Source organism: Mugil cephalus, chromosome 12 (genome assembly GCF_022458985.1).
Source record: "Mugil cephalus isolate CIBA_MC_2020 chromosome 12, CIBA_Mcephalus_1.1, whole genome shotgun sequence".
In the NCBI taxonomy this organism is placed as follows: domain Eukaryota; kingdom Metazoa; phylum Chordata; class Actinopteri; order Mugiliformes; family Mugilidae; genus Mugil; species Mugil cephalus.
Genome location: NC_061781.1, coordinates 3,898,366 through 3,921,085, shown reverse-complemented (window position 1 = coordinate 3,921,085; position 22,720 = coordinate 3,898,366). Strand labels below are relative to the sequence as shown.

Genomic DNA, 22,720 nt, shown 5'->3' with positions numbered 1-22,720 from the left:
TTTTATCTAATTCATTCCTCACGCAGAATTTCAAAGACAGTTTTTTTGCACCTCAGCTAAGTTTGTGTTTTGTCGACTTGAAGCATAAGGAATGTTCCTCCATGGCTGCAACGCAGACTTAGCTGGCCTCAATTTCTGTCTTTTCTTTTCTTTAGTATTTGTGCTTCTTCTCTTTCCTTAGAAATGACCATTAGTTTTTTTTTTTTTTTTTTTTTAAAAAAGAGCATAAAATGGGCCTGTAAATGCATCCATTCAGACTGGGGTTTCTGAGGTGAAATCTATGCACGCATCACATGTATACAAAAGGTTCCAGTCAAAGGAAAAAGCCGGGACGGACTGAAGAAAACAAAATTGTGATAGTTTGTTGACTACTCTTAAATCCACATGCAGTGGGTTAAACTATAGAGCTTGGGTGCATTATTGAGTGTACATTTGTTTTGGACAAGATAAGAGAGTTCTTTGATTATTCGTGCACCCGCTTCTCATAAGAGCATTATTGCTCTTAAAAGGAAGAAAAAAAATACAATCGGAGCTCTAAGCGCTGTTTTATCAACCGCAAGAAACCTGATGAAATCATTTCAGCAAAAGCATTGATTGGTGCGCTGCAGCTGCTGCTGTGTGTGTGTTTCATAATGATGACTACAAAATCCCGGACAAAACTGGCTCCAGTTGACATCCTTAACTGTACTGGCCGTGAAAAATCGAACCATAAATGAAACTTTACCTAACTTTTTTTTCCTCCCGAGTCCAACTGCTGGATTGAGTTAGCCCGGCCCATCTGGTGCAGCAAATGGCCCAACTCACCAGGGAGCAAGGGGAGTGAGAGAGGAGGAGATGGTAAAGTGGGGGAAGGAAAGGGGGGGTCGGATTGAAAACAGATCAGCAGCCTGAAGATCTCAACACCACCGCATGTCTCTACAACAACTGCCGTGAGAGGGCCGTACCGCTTTCAGTTCCAAACTTTTACGCGCACTACAGAGAAAGGAAAAAAAAAGACTATTACGCATCATGTTAGTTTGTTGAACAAAAGCGCGCAAAGAACGCACTCAAGAGCGCACCACTCGGAGAAGATGGATTTTAAGAAAAACTTAGACGCGACTCAAGCTTCGCACTGAGTCGCTCCCTGGGATAGAGGAGGTGTAATGCAAACTTTGCGCGTTTCAAAACTTTTCTTGACTCGGTTCATGGCGTTTTGCGTCCATTCCGGAGAGACTTGTTTGCGCGTTTTGCGTTCAGCGGCGGTGCCAGTTCAGTTCTAGTTTACGGGAATCGGACTTCTGGCAAAGTTTTCATCGGACAAAAAGACGGGAGTAGAAGAGGCTTCGGCTTCGAAAAGTGACGGCAGCGAAGGTAGGGGGAACTTTGTGGTGATGCTGACAGCGGCGGCTCTGGGAGAAGCCGCTTTAAATGTAACCGTGTTTGTGATCGTCCGTGTTAATGTCCTAACCCCAGGCTTGTTCTTAATGTGTCTTACTGCTTAGTTTCTCCGCCTCTCATCTTTTTTTCCCCCCTTTCCTTTTCTGCTGCCTTGCGTGTCGGCGGCAGATGCGGCTTAGGGCAGCTTCACATCTCATTTGCACTTTGAACTTATCTGACACAGGAATCCAAAAAATTTTTTGTCCTGCAACTTGATCCATATGGGAAGAGATGCGATCAGAATACTCGGCGCCAATCCTTCCACGTACCCTTTAATAGTTAATGTCTTCCTCTGAAGCTTCTAAAACTGAATTGACTTATTTTTTGTTTGTTTGTACTTTCCAGTATAAAATTCACTTTAATAAAACTTAACTGCGAGTACATTTGGAGGAGAGCTTTTTATACTTAATGCGAAAAACTACTTCGGCAATTATTTTGTCCCACATCATTGAAGGAGCCACCTAAAAACACATTCCTTTTTAACCTTTGAATGGCCTTGGCTTTCTTTAATCCCTTAATGCTACAAAGCAAAAGTACAAACATCAAGCAGAAAGTGTCAGGAATGCAGTAGCAGCATGGACACATTACTGTGACAGGGCTGTGGGAGATGTGTACTTAATGTTGAAAGATTCAGAGTTTACTGTTTGCTCTCCAGACTGAGTAGTCAACAAACACTTCACGCCTTTGTGGGGCCCTTTAGCAGCTATATTTGCTGTTGGCTTTTACCCCATCTAACAAGCGCTGCTAATGATCTCCAAACTTATGTGCGGACTTGAGTCCCACTTTTTTGTTAGTTTTCTGGCCTACATATTAGTGTAAAGGAAACTGCTTTTTGTGTTTTGTGAGCCCCCTCCCCATATAAGTCACATTTGAAAAACAGGCTTTTTGAATGTTAATGAGACACAGACCTAGAAAAGTTGGAAAATAGTTTCGGCTTTAAGACTGAGACGGGACGATGAGTTATTCGAGTGTGTGAACAATTCAAGGTGTTAAAGCCTCGGATAATGCCGATATTTGTGGTTTCTCTCTCTTTTTTTTTCTTGCCCAGTTTGTGCATGTGTGTTTTCTGCTTCACATGATGACAATGCCAGTCAGGGCTGAGGTGATTTGCATGAGAAAAAAAAAAGAAAAAGTTTTAGTGCGTTCGCCTATTGTGAGGAATGAAGAGTTCCAACAGTTAGGGCCTACTGAGAGTGAAAGGAGTGAAGAATGGATGAGCCTATTCAGCTCATTCAGCCTCAGTTCGGGGGCTCCGCTCTGCAGCGTTCAGAGACCCTATAGTGGCCATGTCACTTTCATCTCCACAGCCCCTGCCCCTGTGTGCTGTTCTATATATGCTTCTGTAGCCCCCATTTTCACACATAGCTTCTGTGCGCAGGCCGCACTTTATTGATCTGGTTCTTTTTTTGTGTGTGCGCCTCTTTTCTGGAAGTCTGCAGAAAATTTAATGAACCAAATACTGGAAAAGGAGCGGCAGTGCTGTGTGTGTGTGTGTGTGTGTGTGTGTGTGTGTGTGTGTGTGTGTGTGTGTGTGTGTTGGAGCAGTATAGACCAAGGAGGAGGGGGTAATTTTTTTTTTAAAGCAAATACCGATGAAGTCTAGCGTACAGGAACGGAGAGGAGGGCTGGAGGAAAGGGTGAAGAGGGTGAAGTCTGAGTGACTCCGAGGAGGGGGAGGAGCAGCACCCCACCACCTCCACCACCACCACCCCCAACACAACCCTGCTCCTCTCCACCACAACCACCCACTCCTGCTGAGTAAACTCAAAAGTTGAAAAGGGAGAGGGAGAATGCCTCCAACCTCAGCCCATCCTGCCCGGAGCCTCGTTCCGCCGAGCGCAGACACTGCACTGTACCAATGAAGCCATTCAGCGGCCTGTCACTTCATGATGGCAGCCGTAAGAAAAAAATGCGGCCTGCATGGGGATGCGGTCGGTGGGGTGTGGGGTGCGGTGGGGGGCTTGTGGGGGCCCTCGGTGGTTCGGCAGAAAAATGTTTGCAGAAGAATTTAGCGTCTGTGGATTGATGGGGAAGCTGATGCTGTTTCCCTTGAGCACGTTTAAAACCTCTGATTTGCTGCTGTAGTCGTGAGTCCCCGGCGTGCACGGTTCCTACGCTAGATGACTGATTTTAAATCTTCACAAGCGTTTAGTGTCCTTTAGTATGTTTCTGGAGTCTCTTTGTTGCTTGTGTGACCTCCGATGTTTTCTATAGAACTTGAAAAGACAATGTTTTTGTGATTAGATGCTTGGTTGCATATATCAGTTCAACTTTACTGTCATTTTGACTAACACGCAACTCTAATGCACACAGAATGAAGTGGCACGTTCCTTGGAAATCTGTGTAGGTTAAGGTAAATAACATAACTTAGTAAAAGACTTAGTTAAAATAAGTTAAAAGACTAAATAATGGATCCACAGTAGGACATATATACAGTGAATAATAAAACACGGCGCTATGTTTTCCTGTTATAAAAAAAAAAAATTATTTAGAATTAGCCGCTCACTGCACATATACCCAGGGTGATTCATATTAAATTTGAAACACTTTCGTTTGGGAAATAAAGCAGCATGCGTTTCTGACTCGGGCGTAGCAGAAAATGAATGAATCATGTGGACTGAAACGTCCTCATGTGCGGGGATGAATTGATGAGGCTTTAATGGCCGTTTAGGCGGGCTGTAAAAGGCAGCTACGGGTTGAGCGACACCGCTGCGATCTTTCACAGCCAGGCTGCACTTCAGGCGAAGGGGAAAGCAGGGGGAATGAGAAGGAGAGAGAAAAAGATGGTCACTTGCATTCATCTCTAGAGCCCTTCACTGAATCCCGTCTCCTTTGCTGTTGGCATGGGGGGGGGGCAGCGCGGGACAATCGACGCTTGTTTTAAACGCCTGTTGTTTCACTCCCCTCGAGGCGCCCTGTTCATTCTCCCTCAAGTGTGTGAGGTTAAAAAGGCTCACATCATATCCGGGTTGATGGTGGCGGTGGGGTGGGGGTGAGGCACGGTTCGGCCTCTCCTGTTTTCCCCCCTCTTTACACTAGTGCAGCTATGAGTGGGTACTCGAATCCTGGCTGGTTGTAGCACACACACACGGCCTCTATATACGTAAAATACAGGAAAAGCTGATGGACATTTAACAAGCCATTTTAAGTGCTGTACGGTAAAATAACCGACAAGCTCATTACAGGCCGATTGACCTCATCAATCACTGAAGCCATACCCCCTTCATCTTCAGCAGGAACTCACAACTGCTGCGGAAATCGGTTGTTTCAGGAGAACTGGATTTCCAAGCCAACAACTTCTAACGATCCCCTTCCCATGCGTGTGCCTGTGTAACAGCAATTTTTACCTTGAACAGTTTCAGTGTCTTGAAAATAGAAGGAAACCCGAAGCAGATTTGACCTTGTGTACAGCGCGCTTTGCGTGATGCACGGTGTGTCATCACCAGCAGAATATACAATGTTTTTCCCCATCACATCTTGGCCGAACTCTCCATACACTCCTTAACTGACTCATCGGAAGCCCAGTTTCCCAAAAGCATTTTAGCAGTAACATCATCATTGTCTATCGGCTTACAAAGGAACAATGGTGGTTGTAGCTCTGGGGTCTTGTGAAGGAACACTGGCCAGGTCACAGGAGGTCAGTTTATTAGTAGGAGGGGGATGGTGAGACTGATTTCATTATCTCAACACAAGATAAACTCTGGACAATGGAAAGTGACAGGTTGCTTTTTTTAAAAAAAACACCTTTTTGAAATACTTGTATTTATCTTTGCATTAGTCTTGAGGTGACGTGTTGTGTTTGTTAAGCCGTGTGTATTAATATTGTATTTGCAAAAATGGTATGACGTCTATTGTGTCTGCAGATTATTGAAACTAAAGTGTTAATCTGTGCTTGATGCTAGCAGCAGGCTCCATCAGACAATTTCTCCAAACAAAATCGTCACCATGAAAGTGGTGGTAATGCAGAGGATTTGACAACATATTAATGTAAGTCAGTGTCAACAGTGTCACTGAAACCTAGAAATAAATCAGAATTGTATTCGTTTAAGAAAGTTACTCAGGGCAAACATATTAGGACAAAGACAAATTTTTTGTTTAGTTACTAATTCATATCTCTTTACTGATAGACCCTCAGTTTATCCGATTGTTGCTTTTTATTTACGGGCGCCTGACATTATTTTTCCCACCTTAATTCTCACAGACTGGTGAGCAACCTTGTCACATTGAATTTTTCTACATTACTAATTCAGTTTTGTAGTCACAAAAATGTCCAGGCTCCATGAAATGGATATCCATCTTGGATCAAGACTAACAGCTTGTTGCCAAAATAAGTAATTTTAAGACATCAGGTTAGTGTCTCCTAAGCCTCTTGGCTGGCTATGGAAAAAAGACTGTCAGATGAAAGTGTCATCTGAGAGAAGGATTATGATTTCTCTTCAGTATCACTTCCTTATCAAACACCCAAGAGGCTTTTCTGTGTGGCTGCAAGCTGTTGAGATAGACTGACACAGTCTGCCAGACAATGGCATATTGTGTAGCGTGTTTGCCACCGGCCCTAATCTGATGCAGAGGCAGATTGGGGGCTATGCGGAGGCCAACCAACAACAAAATGCAGCCATCGTAGAGGAAAGGAAGAGGGGCAGGGAGATCAGCTTGTGCTCTTAACTCTAGGGTTTGTGTTGGGGTGAGGAAAGGGAAAATATTTTTTAAGTTGTAATTTACAATGGGCCCTCCCATAGCTACAAAGTTGACGTAACCTCAGGGGCCGGGCGGTTGGGCTTCTTTTCTTATGTTTCCATATGATGGGAGATATTAGATTCCAAATTGTGCTGACTCAATGCCAGGCCACTGTCTCCTCTCAGATAGAAGTCAGAGACAAGAGACAGCGATTCAGAAGACTATGAGCGGAGCTCGACTATAGAGACATGTGGTTGTCTTTAGCAACTCGCTCTGAACCTCCCCTCCCTCACAACATGTTGCTGCCATCATCTCTCGCTCTCTTCTCCGTCTAAATCTCACCGTGGCTCTGAGCCAAAACGAGGTTTGCTCATGTTTTGTAATCAGCTCATTAGAGAGAAAGTAGGATGAAAACCATACTGGTTGTGTGCGGGGCTCATCTTTGTGCCCAGTTGTTTGGCATGCAGGCTGCTCTCAGGGTGAACTCGACGACGTCAACAGGTGGTCACGTTGCAGCAAACGCATTCCGGCAAAATGAAAAGGCCAGCGAAAGCAGCAGAAAATCTACATCAAGTCAGTTGTTAAGCAGCAAAGCACACATTGCTGTTTGCACAGACTTGTGTTGTATGAAGGCCGCAACAATATGGAAGTTGCTTTGACACTGAAACCTGTCCTTGTGGTTAGCTGTGGTTGTGATTGCAGTGCAGCTTTTATAAAAGTCTTTATAAAAGTCACCTTGAGATGCACATTTAGTACTTTTAATCCAGAACACACTTTTTAAATGATGCTAAAGCTCAGGTGGCTCATGGCAAAGCACAGTTCAGCTTGTGAAAAAAAATCTGTCATTTGTACAGTGGTACAGAATTATAATAGCTTCTATGGCTCTAGATGACCTGGAATATCTGTTAGCAGTAACCCCAAAAATTATATATGGCCAGTGATATTTGCCAAACACAGACAAACTTTGGTTTCAACAAAAAGAACGTAACTCAGACATTTAACTGCAGCAAATTAGAAAACAGAAATGACTACAGTGACATAATCAAATCTTGTTTGTTCCATGATAGGGGACTTTAAAGTGAGTCATTAGGGAGTTTGAGCCTGTTCAGACGTTGCATTAAGAACGGATCCGGGCTATCCGATAGCAAGTCGGTACGTGTGTTCAGACCTGCCATTAACATGTGTCTCTTAAAAGACATCAGTGATTAAACAAACAGTAACTTAAGCTCACACGGCTCCCTGTACATCAACACGACGTGTTAATAATTAACATAGAATCACACTCATGTACTCACGTGAACTCACATGTAAATACTTAACATATTTATAAATTCTTGGGGTCCTGTGTTCAGGCCTGCCAGATCAGCCCTCATAGCCATACATTTGACAGAGGGGACAACATCTTGAAACCAACAACGTTATATTTGCTGCTAATTTCACAGCTAGCAGTTGTTGTAGCAATTAACACAAGAACAAACCTGACGATGCGCTTTCACAGCTGCTATAGATGCATCCCCAGTGAACACACATATACACTGACCCAACTGAGCCAGCTTCAAAGGGAGTCCCCCCTCCTGTTTGACATCGTACAAGGAGGTAGCGGCAGCTGGTGTGAACAAGTCAGCAAAGTTTAACCACAGACGCACAATGGTGGATATCCGAACTACCTCTACTGCAGTGGGGATTCGCCGCAACAATGTGGAAGTTGCACCGCGTTGAAACCCGATTGTGGCAAATGTCAAGCTTGACCACTTGGTCACATCACTGGTTTGTGGGCAGATCCACCTCAGCCTGTGCACAGGAACACACACACACGCACTGTCAGTTTTTCTTAAGTAGTTGCCGGGGTTATTGACAGCTGAAGCAGTTCTGAGTGAGTGCTAACAACACATTTAGGATGAATGACCCAGGCCAAATGCTTAAGAGAGGAAGTCGACTCGACTGCAGTGTTGCACCAGTGACAGCTGTGACTGAAACACACAGACGGACAAACCTTAAGGCAGTTACAGGATCACCTCAGCAGTCGCTTAGCTTTTTGTGTAGTTTATTCAGTTGTTAGGATTTGATTCATTTTGTAAAAAACATTAAATGTTTGAATGTCTTGAGAAACCCACCCTTTGAACTTCCTAGGGCAGTTATATAGGCCACTGTCTTTTCAAAATGAAATATGTCCATCAGAGCCAGTAGTGTCCGATGATGTTTTGGCTGAAAGGCATCCGTGTTCCCCCCCAGGATGAATTGTTAGAATTTTGGGAATTCCCGATCCTTTTATGTTGTACACATAATTTCATGATATTAAAACAAAAACCATACCCAAATTGACATCCTTGTAGTTGAGTTGCAAGTTTTCAAAGAAAAGGGAATGTGTTGTTTAAAAATTACAGTATTTTTTGGTTCTATAGGCATGCAGTGGAATATTTGCAACGTAATATTCTTTGTCCTTCATCAGTGTCCAAGACAGAAACCCATGTTGCATCAATTCTAGATTCCTCCCACTTGGGGACTATGTACTGGTCATGAGCTCCACATCTGTTTTGTGTTGGTTGAGGGAGACAAAGAGATCAACCACAGGATATTGCCTTTACTAGCAGGAAAGGTCAGGTTCAGGGGTGGGGTAAGAACTCATCCACGGGGCTTTTCTCTGCTGTTTTAGATGCCTTTTATATTACATCGGTTGTTAGCATCTCATCTCTGTGTATTATCTGAAAACCACTGACTGCCTGGGTTTTGGTAAGGGACTTAAGTCCAAAAGTGATTGTAAAAGTTTGGAATGAAGAGGAGATTTGAAAAAAAAGAAAAAGAAAAGATACAGAAATAGTTCAGATAAAAAACACTGAGGTGCACAGCTACATATATCTAATAAAGTTGCATACAAGTGAAATGCTTAGAAAAGCTTCTCCCTGTTATGAGAAAGCCTACTGCGGCAAAACGCTCCTTACTGCTTGAGTGACCTGATTCTATACATGCATGACAGCCTGTAGTGATGAGTGTTTCAACCTCTGAATCCGACTAATGGATAATGTTCTGCTTTCAAGCCTTTCACAGTCTACTTCATGACCTTTCCGACCTGAGCTTCAAATTTTCACAGGGAGACGTTTCTCTAAAGACAAGTGATTCACCCACAGAGAATGCGCCCTGTCCTAGTCTAAACTTGTCTTCTCTCGGAGGTCTCTGAAGCTTGCCGTCCATTTTAGTGTATCATCTGTCAACAAAAACATTCCCGGTCTGATATTCATTGCCTTGCGCTGATAACGTACACATTTTTCCCACATAAGATAACTTTATGGAGTTTCTCATTCTATAGGGGACAGGGTTTTTGAAGAGTGCAAATCATCAAATTTGAGCAGCTCTTCTGGCCCCAAAGGTTTTTCAAATCCGCAGTAAAACATTTGTGGCTACATAGGGACAGAAGAGATTCTTCTGTCTTGAGATTCTTGTAGAATCATCATTAAGCTCAAAACGCTTTTCTTTTCCCTCCATTTTTGTCTCCCCCAACTTTGTGAATGAATGTTTCTCAGCCTTACGCTTGTAACTTCTCCAGTACTGCGTGGGGCTTTAGTTTGCTGTGGCTGACAATGAGGCTGGGGTGCTGAGACTCAGCCGACACAGTAGTTGTGCGCTATAAAACCAAAACACTGTTCAGAGCTGAGAGGACCAGAATAATTGGGTTAATTATTTTTCTGTCACTCAAGCACATTGTCATTTGTTCTCACATTGTCTATTGTTATATATGACCCACATTTATAATTGCTGCTTTAGAAGTGCACTAGTTTGTCCAATACTTATGTCGGCCACATAAATCCAAGATCTGGCACATAAATATCACATTTAGGTAAATCTTGTAGACATTTTGAAGATGGTTGGAGCTGAGTCTCAAATGTAGTGAACCAATACTGAATGTTTTAAAAAATATATATATATATATTTTTTTTTTATAATGAACATTTAATTGCAGCACGGCAGCCAAGAGTAAAAATGAACCTGAAACGTCTAAATAAGGATGTATTTGTTAAGCGAAAAACACTTTCATGGAGAGAACATCTGGTAAGTCAAATTAAAGGTTCCCTGTGAAACTGTTGCAGAGTGCTGGGGAAGGGCCGGCCAAGGTGGTTAGCACTGGCTGTGTGAGGGGAAAAACATGTGTTCTTTTTGTCTGAATTATGCGAGGAACTCTCCGGATGTAGTAGACGTACAACTGAAGCGAGGCGAAAGATGAAGCCTGCACGGAAGCCGTCACCACCATCTTCTACACCTGTCTACCTGTAAATTAGATCTGATGCTCGTAGCATTCCACCTCTGTGTGTCATTGTTTTTTTTTTTCTTTTTCTTTTTTCTTTCGCTGGAGCACAACGAGTTGCGCATACGCTGGTTGCTTTTCTGTGAGGAGCGCACAGGTTGAAGGTTGGATTTATAAATCTGACTTAAGCATAATCTCAGACCTCCTATAGTGTATTTTTGACTTCAGCTAAACTTAGCAGTAAACACGCCACTAACATATAAAACTGAAATGTCGTGCTCTTCAATGCTCTGATAGGTCTGGATTGGAGCACTACTTTCCACTGTGTTCACAGGCCAATGTACAGCTGGTATTCAAATTTGCTATCTGCAATTCCTGAGCAGTGCTCAGAAGTGAGATCCTGTATCCAGGATGAAGAGGTGTTTTCAGAATGCAGTTTACCATTTGAATGTTTCGTATAAAAATTGGGTCTAGAACAGTGCGCTTATCACTAGAATCAGTGATAGAAAAGGAAGAAATGATCGAAATGCTCTTTCACCAGGATGCCTATAGCTGCCTATAGCAGCACAAATCACAGTAACATAACGTCTGAACACAGAAATATGTAAAACAAGGCTGTATTTTGGTTTTTGGTGGTTGTTATGTTAACCTGCATGAGTGTCACCATCAGAAACCTGAGTAGAGAGGTCTGCAGGTGGCATAGGGGCAAGGACCTTACCTATCCATCTCTCTTGAGTTTGCCAAGTGAGCAGAGTGTGGGACAGCAGTGGGTGAGATTCTCATTGAGTGTGTGCAGAATGACTGTGTGCATCCGTGTGTGTGTGTGCGTGTGTGTGAGTGTGCGCTGCCAGGAAAGAGCGCCTACCAGCATACGGATCGCATTCACTGAAAGATAGGAAGGAAGAAAGTAAGACGAGCAAAGCCTGGAAATCTTCAAAATGAGAGGGCCTCTTTTGATGTGTGTTTGCATTCCTTTCAGTGTTGGTGAAAGGGGAGCTGTTGAACGGTAGTGGAGGAGAGGAACACTTGAAACTGAACAAGGCGCTAAGAAAAACACACACCGGGTCTCATGACAAAAGTCCTGCGAGTGTGAGACAAAGGGGGTAGAAGCTAAATTAACAAGAGAGTGGAAGAGGAGGTCAGAGAAAAGAAAAGACGAGATTTGAAAGAATCTGCAAATGGACCAAGATAATTGCAGACCTGAAGTATAAACTCATTAGTCAAGTGATTTTTTTTGGACTCATTTCTTTCAAGATACCTGCTCTGTTTATGTGATTTGGCTCGGGATACAAGTGCCTTTCTCCATTACCTCAGTGTTTTTTGCCCGGTGCCTCATGTGGTTAAGTGCCATGTCTGGATGGTCAGTGACAGAAAGAGCGTGGTGAAGGGAAATTAAGATGTAGTATCTCTTTTATAAACTGTATTCTTCTATTTTCCACCCTTTACACTGTACCAGTCCTGGCCCCTTTATGCTGTTTCTGGTAGCTATGAATCACTAAATAAGTCAATTTAATATTGAGCCAAAGCATATTCAAAGTCTTCTGTATGTGGGCGACATAAAATAGTGAAAATAGTGCTGAAGAATTTGTCGAATGCATTAAATACATGTCTCTTGGCATCTGAGCTCACTTCTTCAACAATTAAACCCGAAAAAAATCAGAGTTTCTTTGCCGAAAAACGAATTATTTACTAAAGACAAAGACATTTCTCTGTGGAAAAAGCATCCAGTTTTGTGGCTGTGTGGTAGGAAGGAACAAGAACAAAGCGCCCTCAATGTAAAACTTTTAGGGCTAAGGTTTCGGAAATGGTTAGTCCAGACTCACCAGCCAAAATGCAGCTTTGAATTCAAATGAACCAAATAAATCATTTACACCAGTAATCTGCCCAATTCTTATTTTTGGAGTTTGCTGCCAGACAGCACTTCCCAGAATATATGTTGTAGGTCATTTGAATCCATTCATTCCAAAGGTACCAGATGCAGAAGACTTAATGAGCGGAAGTTTAAAAATGCAATGTAACAACTAGAGAAATAACATAATCACTATTTGGTTTCCCTGGATTTAGGTGCCTCTTTTAAGTGAGGGCAATGCTGCTCTGGTCTCTGAAATCTCCAAGCCTACAGTCACATGGCACCAGAGGGTGGGGTAAGAAGGCCCTTATCCCGTTCGTGCCGCAGTGGGCTGCCCAGCCAACCAGAAGATGAGAAAAGAAGTGTGCCCTTGTTGTTTGTTCGCCTTTGGCCCTTGCCATCTGTCCTCTTGGTTCTTGACACCTGTACTAGCCTGTCAGAGCTGGACTTTCCTGTCATTGGGGGCAACGCGGGTCTAGCCTTTCGGGAGACATTGGCAAACAGGGGTAATGTCACAGCTCCATATAATTAAGGAAAGAGGTTTGTGGGTGGGGGTGAATTTGGGGCCACCGATGGACTAAAATATAGCTTTTCTTTAATATTTGTGATCTTACAACACCCTGAACAGCACCTGCTATTTTTTTAGGTGAATGACTAGTGCAGGTGCTAGTACCCAAACTCTTCTTCATCAGAGTATTGGCTCAAGCTTCAGAGGCAATTGGAAAGCAAATAGCTGGCATGCCGTAAAAGCGTTACAGCTATTAATGCGATGCCAGATGTTCATCAGATGGCGGTGTTAAGGGGAGGATTCTCAGTTATTTTTTTAGAGGTCAGTGGTGCTAGAAAAGCAAACACAGTTGCTCCAAGCGCCGGCGTGTTCATGGACACATCTTATCTGCGCCAAAGGGGTTCAGCACCAAAAAAAGCTTTCTGCTGCTTTCTGGCCAAGACTGAGCACGATAAAGGCCCATGAAAGAGCATGTTAAATTCTATCACTAAGGTGATGTCAGAGTGACGGAGTTCTTCAAGACAAGACGACTCGCTGGCTAGCTCGGGTACGTTTGGCAAGCGAAAAAAAGAAACAGATGCAGCCTAAACCTGTTAGTCGCCCACCTCTAATCGGCTTACATTGGCTCGGTGACAGGCGACTGGCACCTCCAAAGGGTCACAGACATGGTTGCGAGTACACACATCGCACAATAGAGGATGACATGTTGGAAATCCACATGAAACCAAAACCAGTACTTCACACATTCAGCTAGCAGTAACCAGATCACTGAACAATTACGTTTTCCTTTTAATGACAGTATCATTCTCAGCATGTGCAGTTGTGCGTGCGCATGGTCTCACACCATCCAGTATTTTTAATAGGTTATTTAAATCCTTTGGACTTTCGTGGTTTTATGTCGAGCCAAAATTACATTTCCCTGGGTCAAGTGGAATTTAATTTATTTTTCGGACTCCTTTGGACATAAGTCAAGCCATAAACACCTTTAGCTTATTATACCTTACAAAAAATTAGCCTTTGCTTTACTTGTGTAAAGGTTTAATAATCAACTTGACTCTTCATAGCTCAAGCAGGTGTGAGGAGAAGATTGAAGAGCGTCATTTGGACACACGCCCCAAAGGTCTTGTTAAATATTGAGTTTTTCCAAAGCTGCAGACCCAATATGGAAACATTTCTTTTCCTTGCACCTGTGAAGTGTGAAGTCACCTCCTCAAATAACATGCAGTTGTTCAGTCTTGTAGTAAAGTCCTCTCAGCATTCTGTCAAAGCACATGCAACATTTTCTCGTCAGGGTTTGAAAGCAGGTGGAAAAACGATGACCACGAGCTAGCCAGAGAGTGTGGAATGACTTTCCCCTTCCAGGCTGGTCAGGGAAACCGGCTCTTATTTGCTCTCAGCACAGGATGATCTTGTAGGTCCCACCAAGTCAAACAAGTGGCATGTTGCCAAGTCATCGAGCCTTTCACACAGACATAAGGGGGTATTGACACAGTGTTTGCAGCTAAAACCTCAGCGCTAAGAGCCACTCACATTTACAATTGGGAAAGAAGGGGCACTGTGGCCTCATTACATAAAACTGAGAAACCTCTGTGTGTGTTTAGGGCCTTGGCTGACATCAGTCACGCTGACAGAATAAAAATATATGCATGCCTGAAAAAAAATGTCAGTGCTGCGATAGATGCTCTGATAGTGACTTGTTTTCATCTAGGATGGTTACTTAACTGAACAGTATTTTTAATATATTTTAACCAATTTTAATGAGAAGTACATGAAGACTCAAATCGGTAACCTAATACTTATTCCAATTAATAACTGACACTGTGGTATATTCTACTGTTGTACCATGGTGATTTTTGCTCAGCAAGTCAATGTCTGTATAGTGCAGTCTGCAAGATCCTGAGAAATTCTCTTTAGCTTGTTTTTTGTTTCTTTTGTTAATTCCACAAAAGTCGTGTTTTAATTTGTTGAAGCTTTTCGGTGAGAACTTAAATCCATCGGTTCCACTAGTTTCTGTAACCTACCACAATCGCTGGGCTTTTCCTTTATTTGAAAAAGGTGAAACTTGGCACCGGGGTTTGCGCCGTGACAACTTGCTGCAGTGCTTGTGCCTGGACAAATCCACTTTACCTCATCCCAGGTCTTAACGTGTGTTGTATAAGCATTTTTTTTCTCTCCATAGTAATTTTTCGAAATTATTTCTATGTCTGGTTTTTCAACAATTAGTTTTTACTATATTGAGTTAATCTCCGACGCCAAATAGCTTTGACTTTCTATGGGTGCAGGTTTTCCATATTTATCACTGCTATGTGTTCAGTACCAACATGCCACTGTTTTCACTGCTGTAAATGCTAAATGGATTGTGACTGAAGGTTCTCAGTGTTTCGCTGCTCAGCCAAGTAGCTTCTCATCTTCAAGAAACTCTACAAGTCCAATTACCATTTCTAAACCACATTTGCTTTCCCTACATCAGATATGTGATCTTACATTATTGTCTCTCTTGATTTTCCAGGTTGTGACCGAAATTGAAGAGCAGCATGGAAACTTCGACTCCCACGGCCACCGACAAGAAGGAGTGTAAGAGCTCTGGCCTGGATGGAACCAGCTTCTCAGAACTCCCAAAGAAACCGTCACCAACCACTCTGACCAGAGGTACAACCCATTTCAAATGCTCTTTTATCGCTTACTCTTTACATTAGATATTTGCAAGGATGGCCATGAAGCAGGAGGTATGGACCATGCTACAGTATTAAAGTAATTTGATGAGAAACTGGTAGTACCTTAGCCCTGTTCATTTAATATGTTTGTATAATATCCTCATGTTTTTTCTGTAGGATTTTGTACTCTGCAGTGCAGTGAACTGTAACATTAGGGCTACTCTCATAAGTAACTGGGTGGCACATGAAAAGAGTTAGAACCAGAGATGAGGGCTGCATGTTGCAGAGATGTCAGAGAATGGGTGATGAAAAAATGTTATAATGAGGTCGAAAGACCTTGTTCTCACCTCCCGAGTGTAAATTTCATGAATTACTAAAAAAGGCTGGCATAGCAGTGGACGACATGGTGTATCAGAGGCCTCGGATAAAGGCTGGGAGGAGGGAAGCACCTTTGAAATGCTAACAAGATGTCGTATGACATTGTGGCGTTAACGCTATTTCTGCTTAATGATGGGCTTGGTGGCCTGCCATGAGAGGAGCCATGAGCATTAATTGTTTAGGGATGCATGGCGAGAAACTAGGGCGTTTCTGTGCGTCCTCCCTGGCATCTCCACAAAGGGGCCACAAGTTTCTCGAACCAGCAAAAGAAAATATTGCTCTTGCCATGACATGAATTATTCAGCCACTTACACAGTTATGACCCTCGAGTGTCATGTGGGCTGTGTGGGTTGAATTTTCATAACCTTGCCCTGCTGAAAAACAGTAGTCTGCACCCATCAGAGGATATTTGTGCTTGTGAGGTAACAACGAGGGAGCAGGATGTGCAAGATTCCCTCTATGAAGGAGTCATAATTAAAAGATGAGAGCTCATGTTTTCATTAGTGAATGTGTGATGAAAACTCCTCATAACGAGGTTGGAGGACCTTGTTGGGGCCTCTGTGGTACCAGTGTTATAAATTACTAACGCCTGTTGGTGGAGTCGGCTGATGGACACTGAAACCCCTCAGGAAGACGCGCTGGCATCAAGTGAGGGCCCACTGCAGGAACGTATCATTCAAGTGGTTTTACTGTTTAATGACGGGCCTGGTGGCCTGCCATCACAAAGCTCACTTTGTCATGCAGGAAAACAGTGAAAGTAGGACATTAGTATGCCATTAGATCATTTTAGTGCTCTTTGCTTTAAATTTTGATTATTCCTTACTACCGAAATGGGGATGCATGTATGAACAAAAATGTGGGGCAAATGTGAATAAATAAAGCAGCTTTGTGAGATGTCATGAGCTTGTTTACTTAAAGTTCCTCGTTTATTCTGATTAGTTATATTTGAACTGGAATTGTAAAGTACTCTGAACAATCCCGGCTACATTATGGTGTATTAGGCTTGACAATGCAACGGTATAATGCAAAATAGTGCAATTTAAGGAGAAACATCCCGAAAACATCTTGTTAATCGTAATATGTTGTGTCAGCTGATCACAAATCACCTAACTTGTTTCATGAGCTCTCGCTTTGCTCTTCTTTCATGCTATGCCCAGTTGAACTCGCCTGTGTGTGAGTGTGGAAACGTGATGTGTGTCTAGTTTCCAATGGAGAGTGCATGTCAGGGTCCAAGGGGGAGTCGGGGAAGGAGAATAGAGGCTAGGGACACTGGCACAAAGGCCCAGGCCAGGTTCAGTCCGTATGATAGGAATCAGACTTGTTTCTCAGTGCCTTGTTAATGGTTTTAAATGGGCGCCCACATTTTGTGTGACAGCCTGCATCTGTCTTGCTACACGGTTTGCTTCCACAGGCCTGGCCTTTGCAACCTGACTCTGAGGCCCTGGGATTTACGAGTCTGTGTTGGCTTGTGCTTTACCATGTCAGAGTAACATGTGTTCAGATTAGGTGCCCGCTTCTAGCGCTGTAAAACATCTCATGATTTCAAAGGAATACCTGTGATTGATGCACCCCCTCCCCATTCCTACTTCACACCAAAGACTACAGGCGCTCAGATGCGTGGTGTTTTGCTGCTTTCCTCTGGCCTCAGTTGAGGAAGAGTGACGGTTTAAACACAGATCTGCCAAACTTGTTTTACGGCCCTTATTATATCCTGCAAAAGTTTGCCAACGAGAATTTTTCCATCATCGCTCACTTTGGTGTTGACTGTACGAGGCCAGTGGGGCATACAAGCTTAGTTATTTCTGCCTAACTGGTGTGTTATATTCATCTTTCTTAGAATTTGGCTGTAGCTTGCGAAGTCTGGGCAAAGATTGATGTTCTTCAACGTAAGAAAGCACACTGTCCACAGACAGTTATTCATGGCTTTGATGTATCTAAGGAGTGTCCCAATGAGAGAACAATATCCTCACCTTTCTCAAAACTTTCTGTCTCTAAATATGAATACAGCTTTAAATCATCTCACCTCCAGCATTTCCTCATGAAAATGTATCAGCTGCAAGTCTTACTTGTCTGACTCGATATTTTCATTGCGGTTCACTGTGGCATAGATGGATGATGAAGGGAGGTTTGGTATAATTAGTCTTTCTGGGAGTAGAGCGTGGGTTAGCGATAAGGAACTGGGTGTTAATCATGGCCATAGTGGGTAAGTCGTAGTTGCAACTCCAGTCTGAAGGGTCTCCACCAGGGTCTCTCCACTGGCCTTAGGGTCTTTCTTTGGAAGGTCCTCTGGAGTGGGTCACAGCCCCCCTAGCAGAAAAAAACAGACCCCCCATCCCTCCCCATCCATAGGCCTACTCCAAAGGGACAGCCACTAATCTTCCTGAGAAAGAGATTTCTGCCTTTCTTTCTGTGGTACTAAATGAGGCTCTTACGCCGCTGTGGTTCCTCTGGTCGGCTAAAAGGTGGAGGAGGGGGTTGGGGCTCTCAGTGGTTAGGGTTATGCAGGGATGACTGCATTCAACCCCGTGCTCCCTTTGGGTTTAACTCCACAGCCCTCATTTGAAAGAATCAGAGAATTCATCTCCTGATGCCTGAAGTGTCAGCTGAAAAGGAAAATGCCTTCCCTCACAATGCCCTCGGGTCCATGTATCATACATTCATCTCATATTCCACTGAGACTCCAAAATCAAAACATGGGAAGAATTACTTGTTTTTTCATGATGTTATGAATGCAAGTGTCGTCTTATTTCAGGAAATAAACTTGCAACTCTAAGGGTTACTTGGTAGTTCAGACTTGGCAAGTTTGACTCTGAAGTATAAAATCTGGAGGGCTGGCGGTCACAGCACGGCCCTTCTGTAACTGGAACAGCAGGGTACTTGACGATGTCACCGCTTAAGATCATCTTGGAAAGAGGATATAAAACAACCCTGCTTCTCTCCATTTTCATTTCTAAATAATTAAAGCCTGTATGGTTTTATTATTTGAAGATCTGAGGCCTAATGATAAAAGTATCGAATGTTTTAGGGAGGTGTGGATTTATTTATTGCGTGCCCAATGATAAAACAAATAGAAACTTTCTCAAGCATAAGTGCACTTGGCCAAATGACTCAGATGTCGGGGGAAAAAATGTATTCTGGCGAACCTAAAGAGTTAACATCAGAAAATGTAATGCTAGCTGAATACAGTGTAAATGTTAAAGCCAGTCTTGAGGCAGCTGCCACAGCATTAATACCCATGGATGTTACCATAAAACCATAAGCGCAGCTAGCTGGCAAAGCATGCCAGGTCCCGAGAGAGGACATCACATCTCTGAAAATGTCTGAGCAAATCTTCAAATAGCCTTGGTAAATCTTGGTAAATTGATCTGAACAATTAACTTCTTTGATAATAATAATCCTAAAACTTAATCATTTGAAATGTAACCTACAGTTGTTTGTTATTTATAAAGAGCACACATAGAAGATAATTAGTAACCTTATAGTCAGAACAATCTGTCCATAGCCCATTTTGTAAATTTAAAATTTTTGAGCTTAAATTCAAACACATTCATGAGAAAATAATGCAAAAACAAGTATTTGTTTGACATTGAAATGGAATATCAAGTGAACAGAGACCATTTTGCTATTCTGCAACATTCAGAAAAGTGAGGTATTCTTTGACCAAGGCGAGCTAAGCGTGCAGGACAATGCAGCTCTGTGTTGTCTTTCTCGTCCAAAGGAGTGCTTTAGCTCAAGTTACGTGGATGTGCGTACAAGAAACACCTCCCCTGGCTCCTAAAGCCACCAAACATGCCATGGATCTCAGTTTTAACAGCCCAAAGTATATATTCATATCCCCAGTGTTGAGAGAGAATCAGCTCTATCAGGTGTCATGTACAGTAACATTTTTTAACAGCATATCAATAATGCCTTTCCTGATACATGAGAAGATGTGCAAGCAACAAGCTTACAGGAAGGCCTATTGACCAAGTCCCAGTCTTGTTTATTTTCCTGTCAGGGTCTATAGCGGCACACTATCAGGAAGTCACTGCTGTCCAAGAATGACTTCAAAAGAAATCGTTTCTGTCCCAGAATAACTTTCAATTTGCGCCCTTGTATTCGCAAACTTATAGCTTTGTCATCTGCAGAGTCAGTTTACATCTGGTTAAGTTTTGTGTGTGCGATATTGTCAGTATTGCTATAAGTTGAGGCAAGACACATGTAACACACATTCGCCCTAAAAGCAAGCAATGCACAAATACTGAAGTGGCTCACTAGTGGTCAGAGAAGCAGCTTAGGACTGTGAGGTCACTGGTTTCGCTGAGATCAATGCTTGCTTTAAAACGTGGCTTTTTTATCAACAGTTTAGTTGGTTGTTTTTGGTGAGTGACCCATCTGAAATGGCCGCCTTTATCATTACTCATCACAGGCACTCCTACACAAGCAATAGAAAACAGCGTGGTTCTCTTCTATAGGCTGTTAGGAAGTGGTCATAGAGTTTATGACTATATAATATATGAATATTTTTTCTTGATTCTTTTTTTTATCTATATTTATGTATATTGCAGTACAGAAGAAAAGCAACACCAAGAAAAATCCAACCATAGTGGAAGGCACTACAGAGACTAGTCTCTCCAGCTTTGAAAAAGAGAATATCACAAGACAAATGTTTATTTTAGTGATTGCTCAGCAGGATTCAAATGATATTTTCTTAGTCAGTGTCTATTGTATGTCGATGCATTTGGCAGGTCTCTAATGTGGTTAGGAACCATAAATCAACCTCAAATTAAAGGACAATTCTGATATTGGTTGTTTCTTTGGAACACTCCGCCTCTGCTTCAAAGCCTCCAGAATTTAAAAAGCAACATGGTATGCTTTGGGCCATGTCTGGGAATATAAATCTCTCTGTACCAGAGGCGTCTACACGCACAGGGCCCAAAGACAACATGTTACATTCCTCACCATTTACAAGCAGTGGGAGAGGAGGTGGAGGCAATATATGGATGCTTTAGGGGATTAGCCAACACCCCGTCAACCAGATTTCTCTCGCTATCCCTCAAGTCTCTCCCTTCTCCCTTGCTTGTACTTCCCTTTTTCTTTTTGTGCTTCATCCTCTCTTAAACAGAAAGCCCTTTCCCAGCATGCACAGTGTAATCCATGCCCCCACCTCAAAGACACTTCCTGCCTGTTTTGTTTGCCGGACTGATGGGAATCAGACCAATAAAGTGCCAAACTCACTCCACTTCTTTAAGGTGTCACACCGGGCAACCGCTTTCTTTTAACAGGAAGACGTTGCATGTTATTAGGGAACTTGCGTAGAGTCCGTGCCTGTGCATTTGCATGCTGTGAACTCACAGTCCTTCCGACTCAGTGTAACCCTTGCTATCCGTCAGACTTCAGCTCCCAGACTGCCAGCCTCGACTACTTTCATCTGCTAATGTAGCCCTAACACTCACAGTTCAAGTGAAGCAAAATAAACGTCGGAGGAGTTTGGACGTGGTAAAACAAAAATGTGTCCTAGCTGTAAACACAGGCAGGAGGTGCTTATATAAACAGGCCGGGTTCCTATTGCTGAGTTGGTGTAGAGGCGGACAGTTTGTGGTCAGGCTCTTCCGGCTTGTCACCCCCAAACCCCTCCACCTCCCCTCCCCAGCCCTCTCCTCCAGACACAGCTGTGGTCCGCCCTCATAGAAACACTGCTGGAGGAAAAGAATCAGTTACAGTGCTACACAAGGCGAGGAAGCCCGCTCATCCATGATCGGACACGCATGTCTACATTTAGCAGGCTTCAGTTGAGAATGCGTACGCAACATATTGTAGACCTCCTCTGTACACCCAAAGGTTTGTACCAACATCTACTTCCACACGAACAATATTAGCGCATTTTATATTTCAAACGGCTCCACTGAAGACCCCCAAGAGAAAGGGCTTAGAGTAAGTTTCCACACAAAAACTGTCATTACAATTAATTGATTGAATTAATTGATTTAACTGCATTTTAAGTGCCTCAGATAGCTTGAGGAGTAAATTGATTTTCGCCATCAGTGAAGTTCCTCCTCAGGGAAATATTGCTTCTTGTAATTACCGATCTAAGGTTTCAACACTGCTGCTCTTCCACCTCTGCTAGCATTCAGCCTAATCACTCAGAGCTCAGGGACACAATGACTTCTTTTATACATATCACCTGGCAGCCTTCGGGTTCAAACGTTAAAAATAAAAACGGACCGGGCCAACAATATCCAACTATCCTGCCACTACTCAGCAGCTGGGTTTGAAGTGGAGGCAGAGGAATTCCATAAACATTTATGGAAAAATAAACTTTTACAATATGTTTTCGTGGTCACGTCCACCAGCCGCATCACCAGCCTTCCCTAAAACACATGATTCGTCGTAAACTAGATGACCAGCAGAATAAGCAGATGAGGCTGCCTGAGTAAATAGTGGACAAAGGTATAACAAACAAAAGCTGTCCCGGCTGCAATTCACCGCCTCTTGGACCATGTCCTACAAACAGGATCAGAAAGAAAAAAACTGAAAGGCTTCCCAAACAAACATCACATGTTGAACTTCCTGCAGTTTAATTTGAATTTCTTAGCATTCAGGGCTCTAATTTCAGCGCGTTCTGAACTTTCTGTAAGGGTAATAAATAGGAATATTGGGTGTGACGAAGGAATTTCAAATTTATAAAAAAAAAAAGGAGCAAGGAGTTTGTTTTAGCATAGCCTAGCACAAAGGCTGGAGGCAAGGGGAAAAAGCTAGTCTGGCTCTGTCCAAAGATACACTCACTAAAATGTAGCCCAATAACAACTTCTGTGATTTTGGACTCTGCTGGGGCCTATATCAACTGTTTTATGCCTCAGCATGGATAGAAAAATGGAAGAACTACCATTGTTGGTTGGTTTTCTTGCACAGTTCCTCTTGTATCATTCTTTAGCACTGAATCAAAATAGCTATCATTTAGAGAAATTTCCTGCCAGCTATCAGGACAGGGAAGTACAGCACCTACTCCTTTATTTGAAACT

General features: G+C 42.9%; 1 protein-coding gene across 2 annotated transcripts in view; it reads left to right on the top strand.

Moving 5' to 3' along the window:
- Positions 1 to 875: 875 nt before the first annotated feature.
- Positions 876 to 22,720, top strand: part of gli2a (GLI family zinc finger 2a) — a 69,939-nt gene continuing 48,094 nt past the window's right edge. For both annotated transcript variants that reach the window (XM_047601512.1, XM_047601511.1), the window contains exons 1-2: positions 876 to 1,350; positions 15,197 to 15,336. In XM_047601512.1, coding sequence (XP_047457468.1) covers positions 15,222 to 15,336 — 115 coding nt within the window. In that variant the 5' untranslated portion in view covers positions 876 to 1,350; positions 15,197 to 15,221. The remainder of the gene's footprint in view (positions 1,351 to 15,196; positions 15,337 to 22,720) is intronic.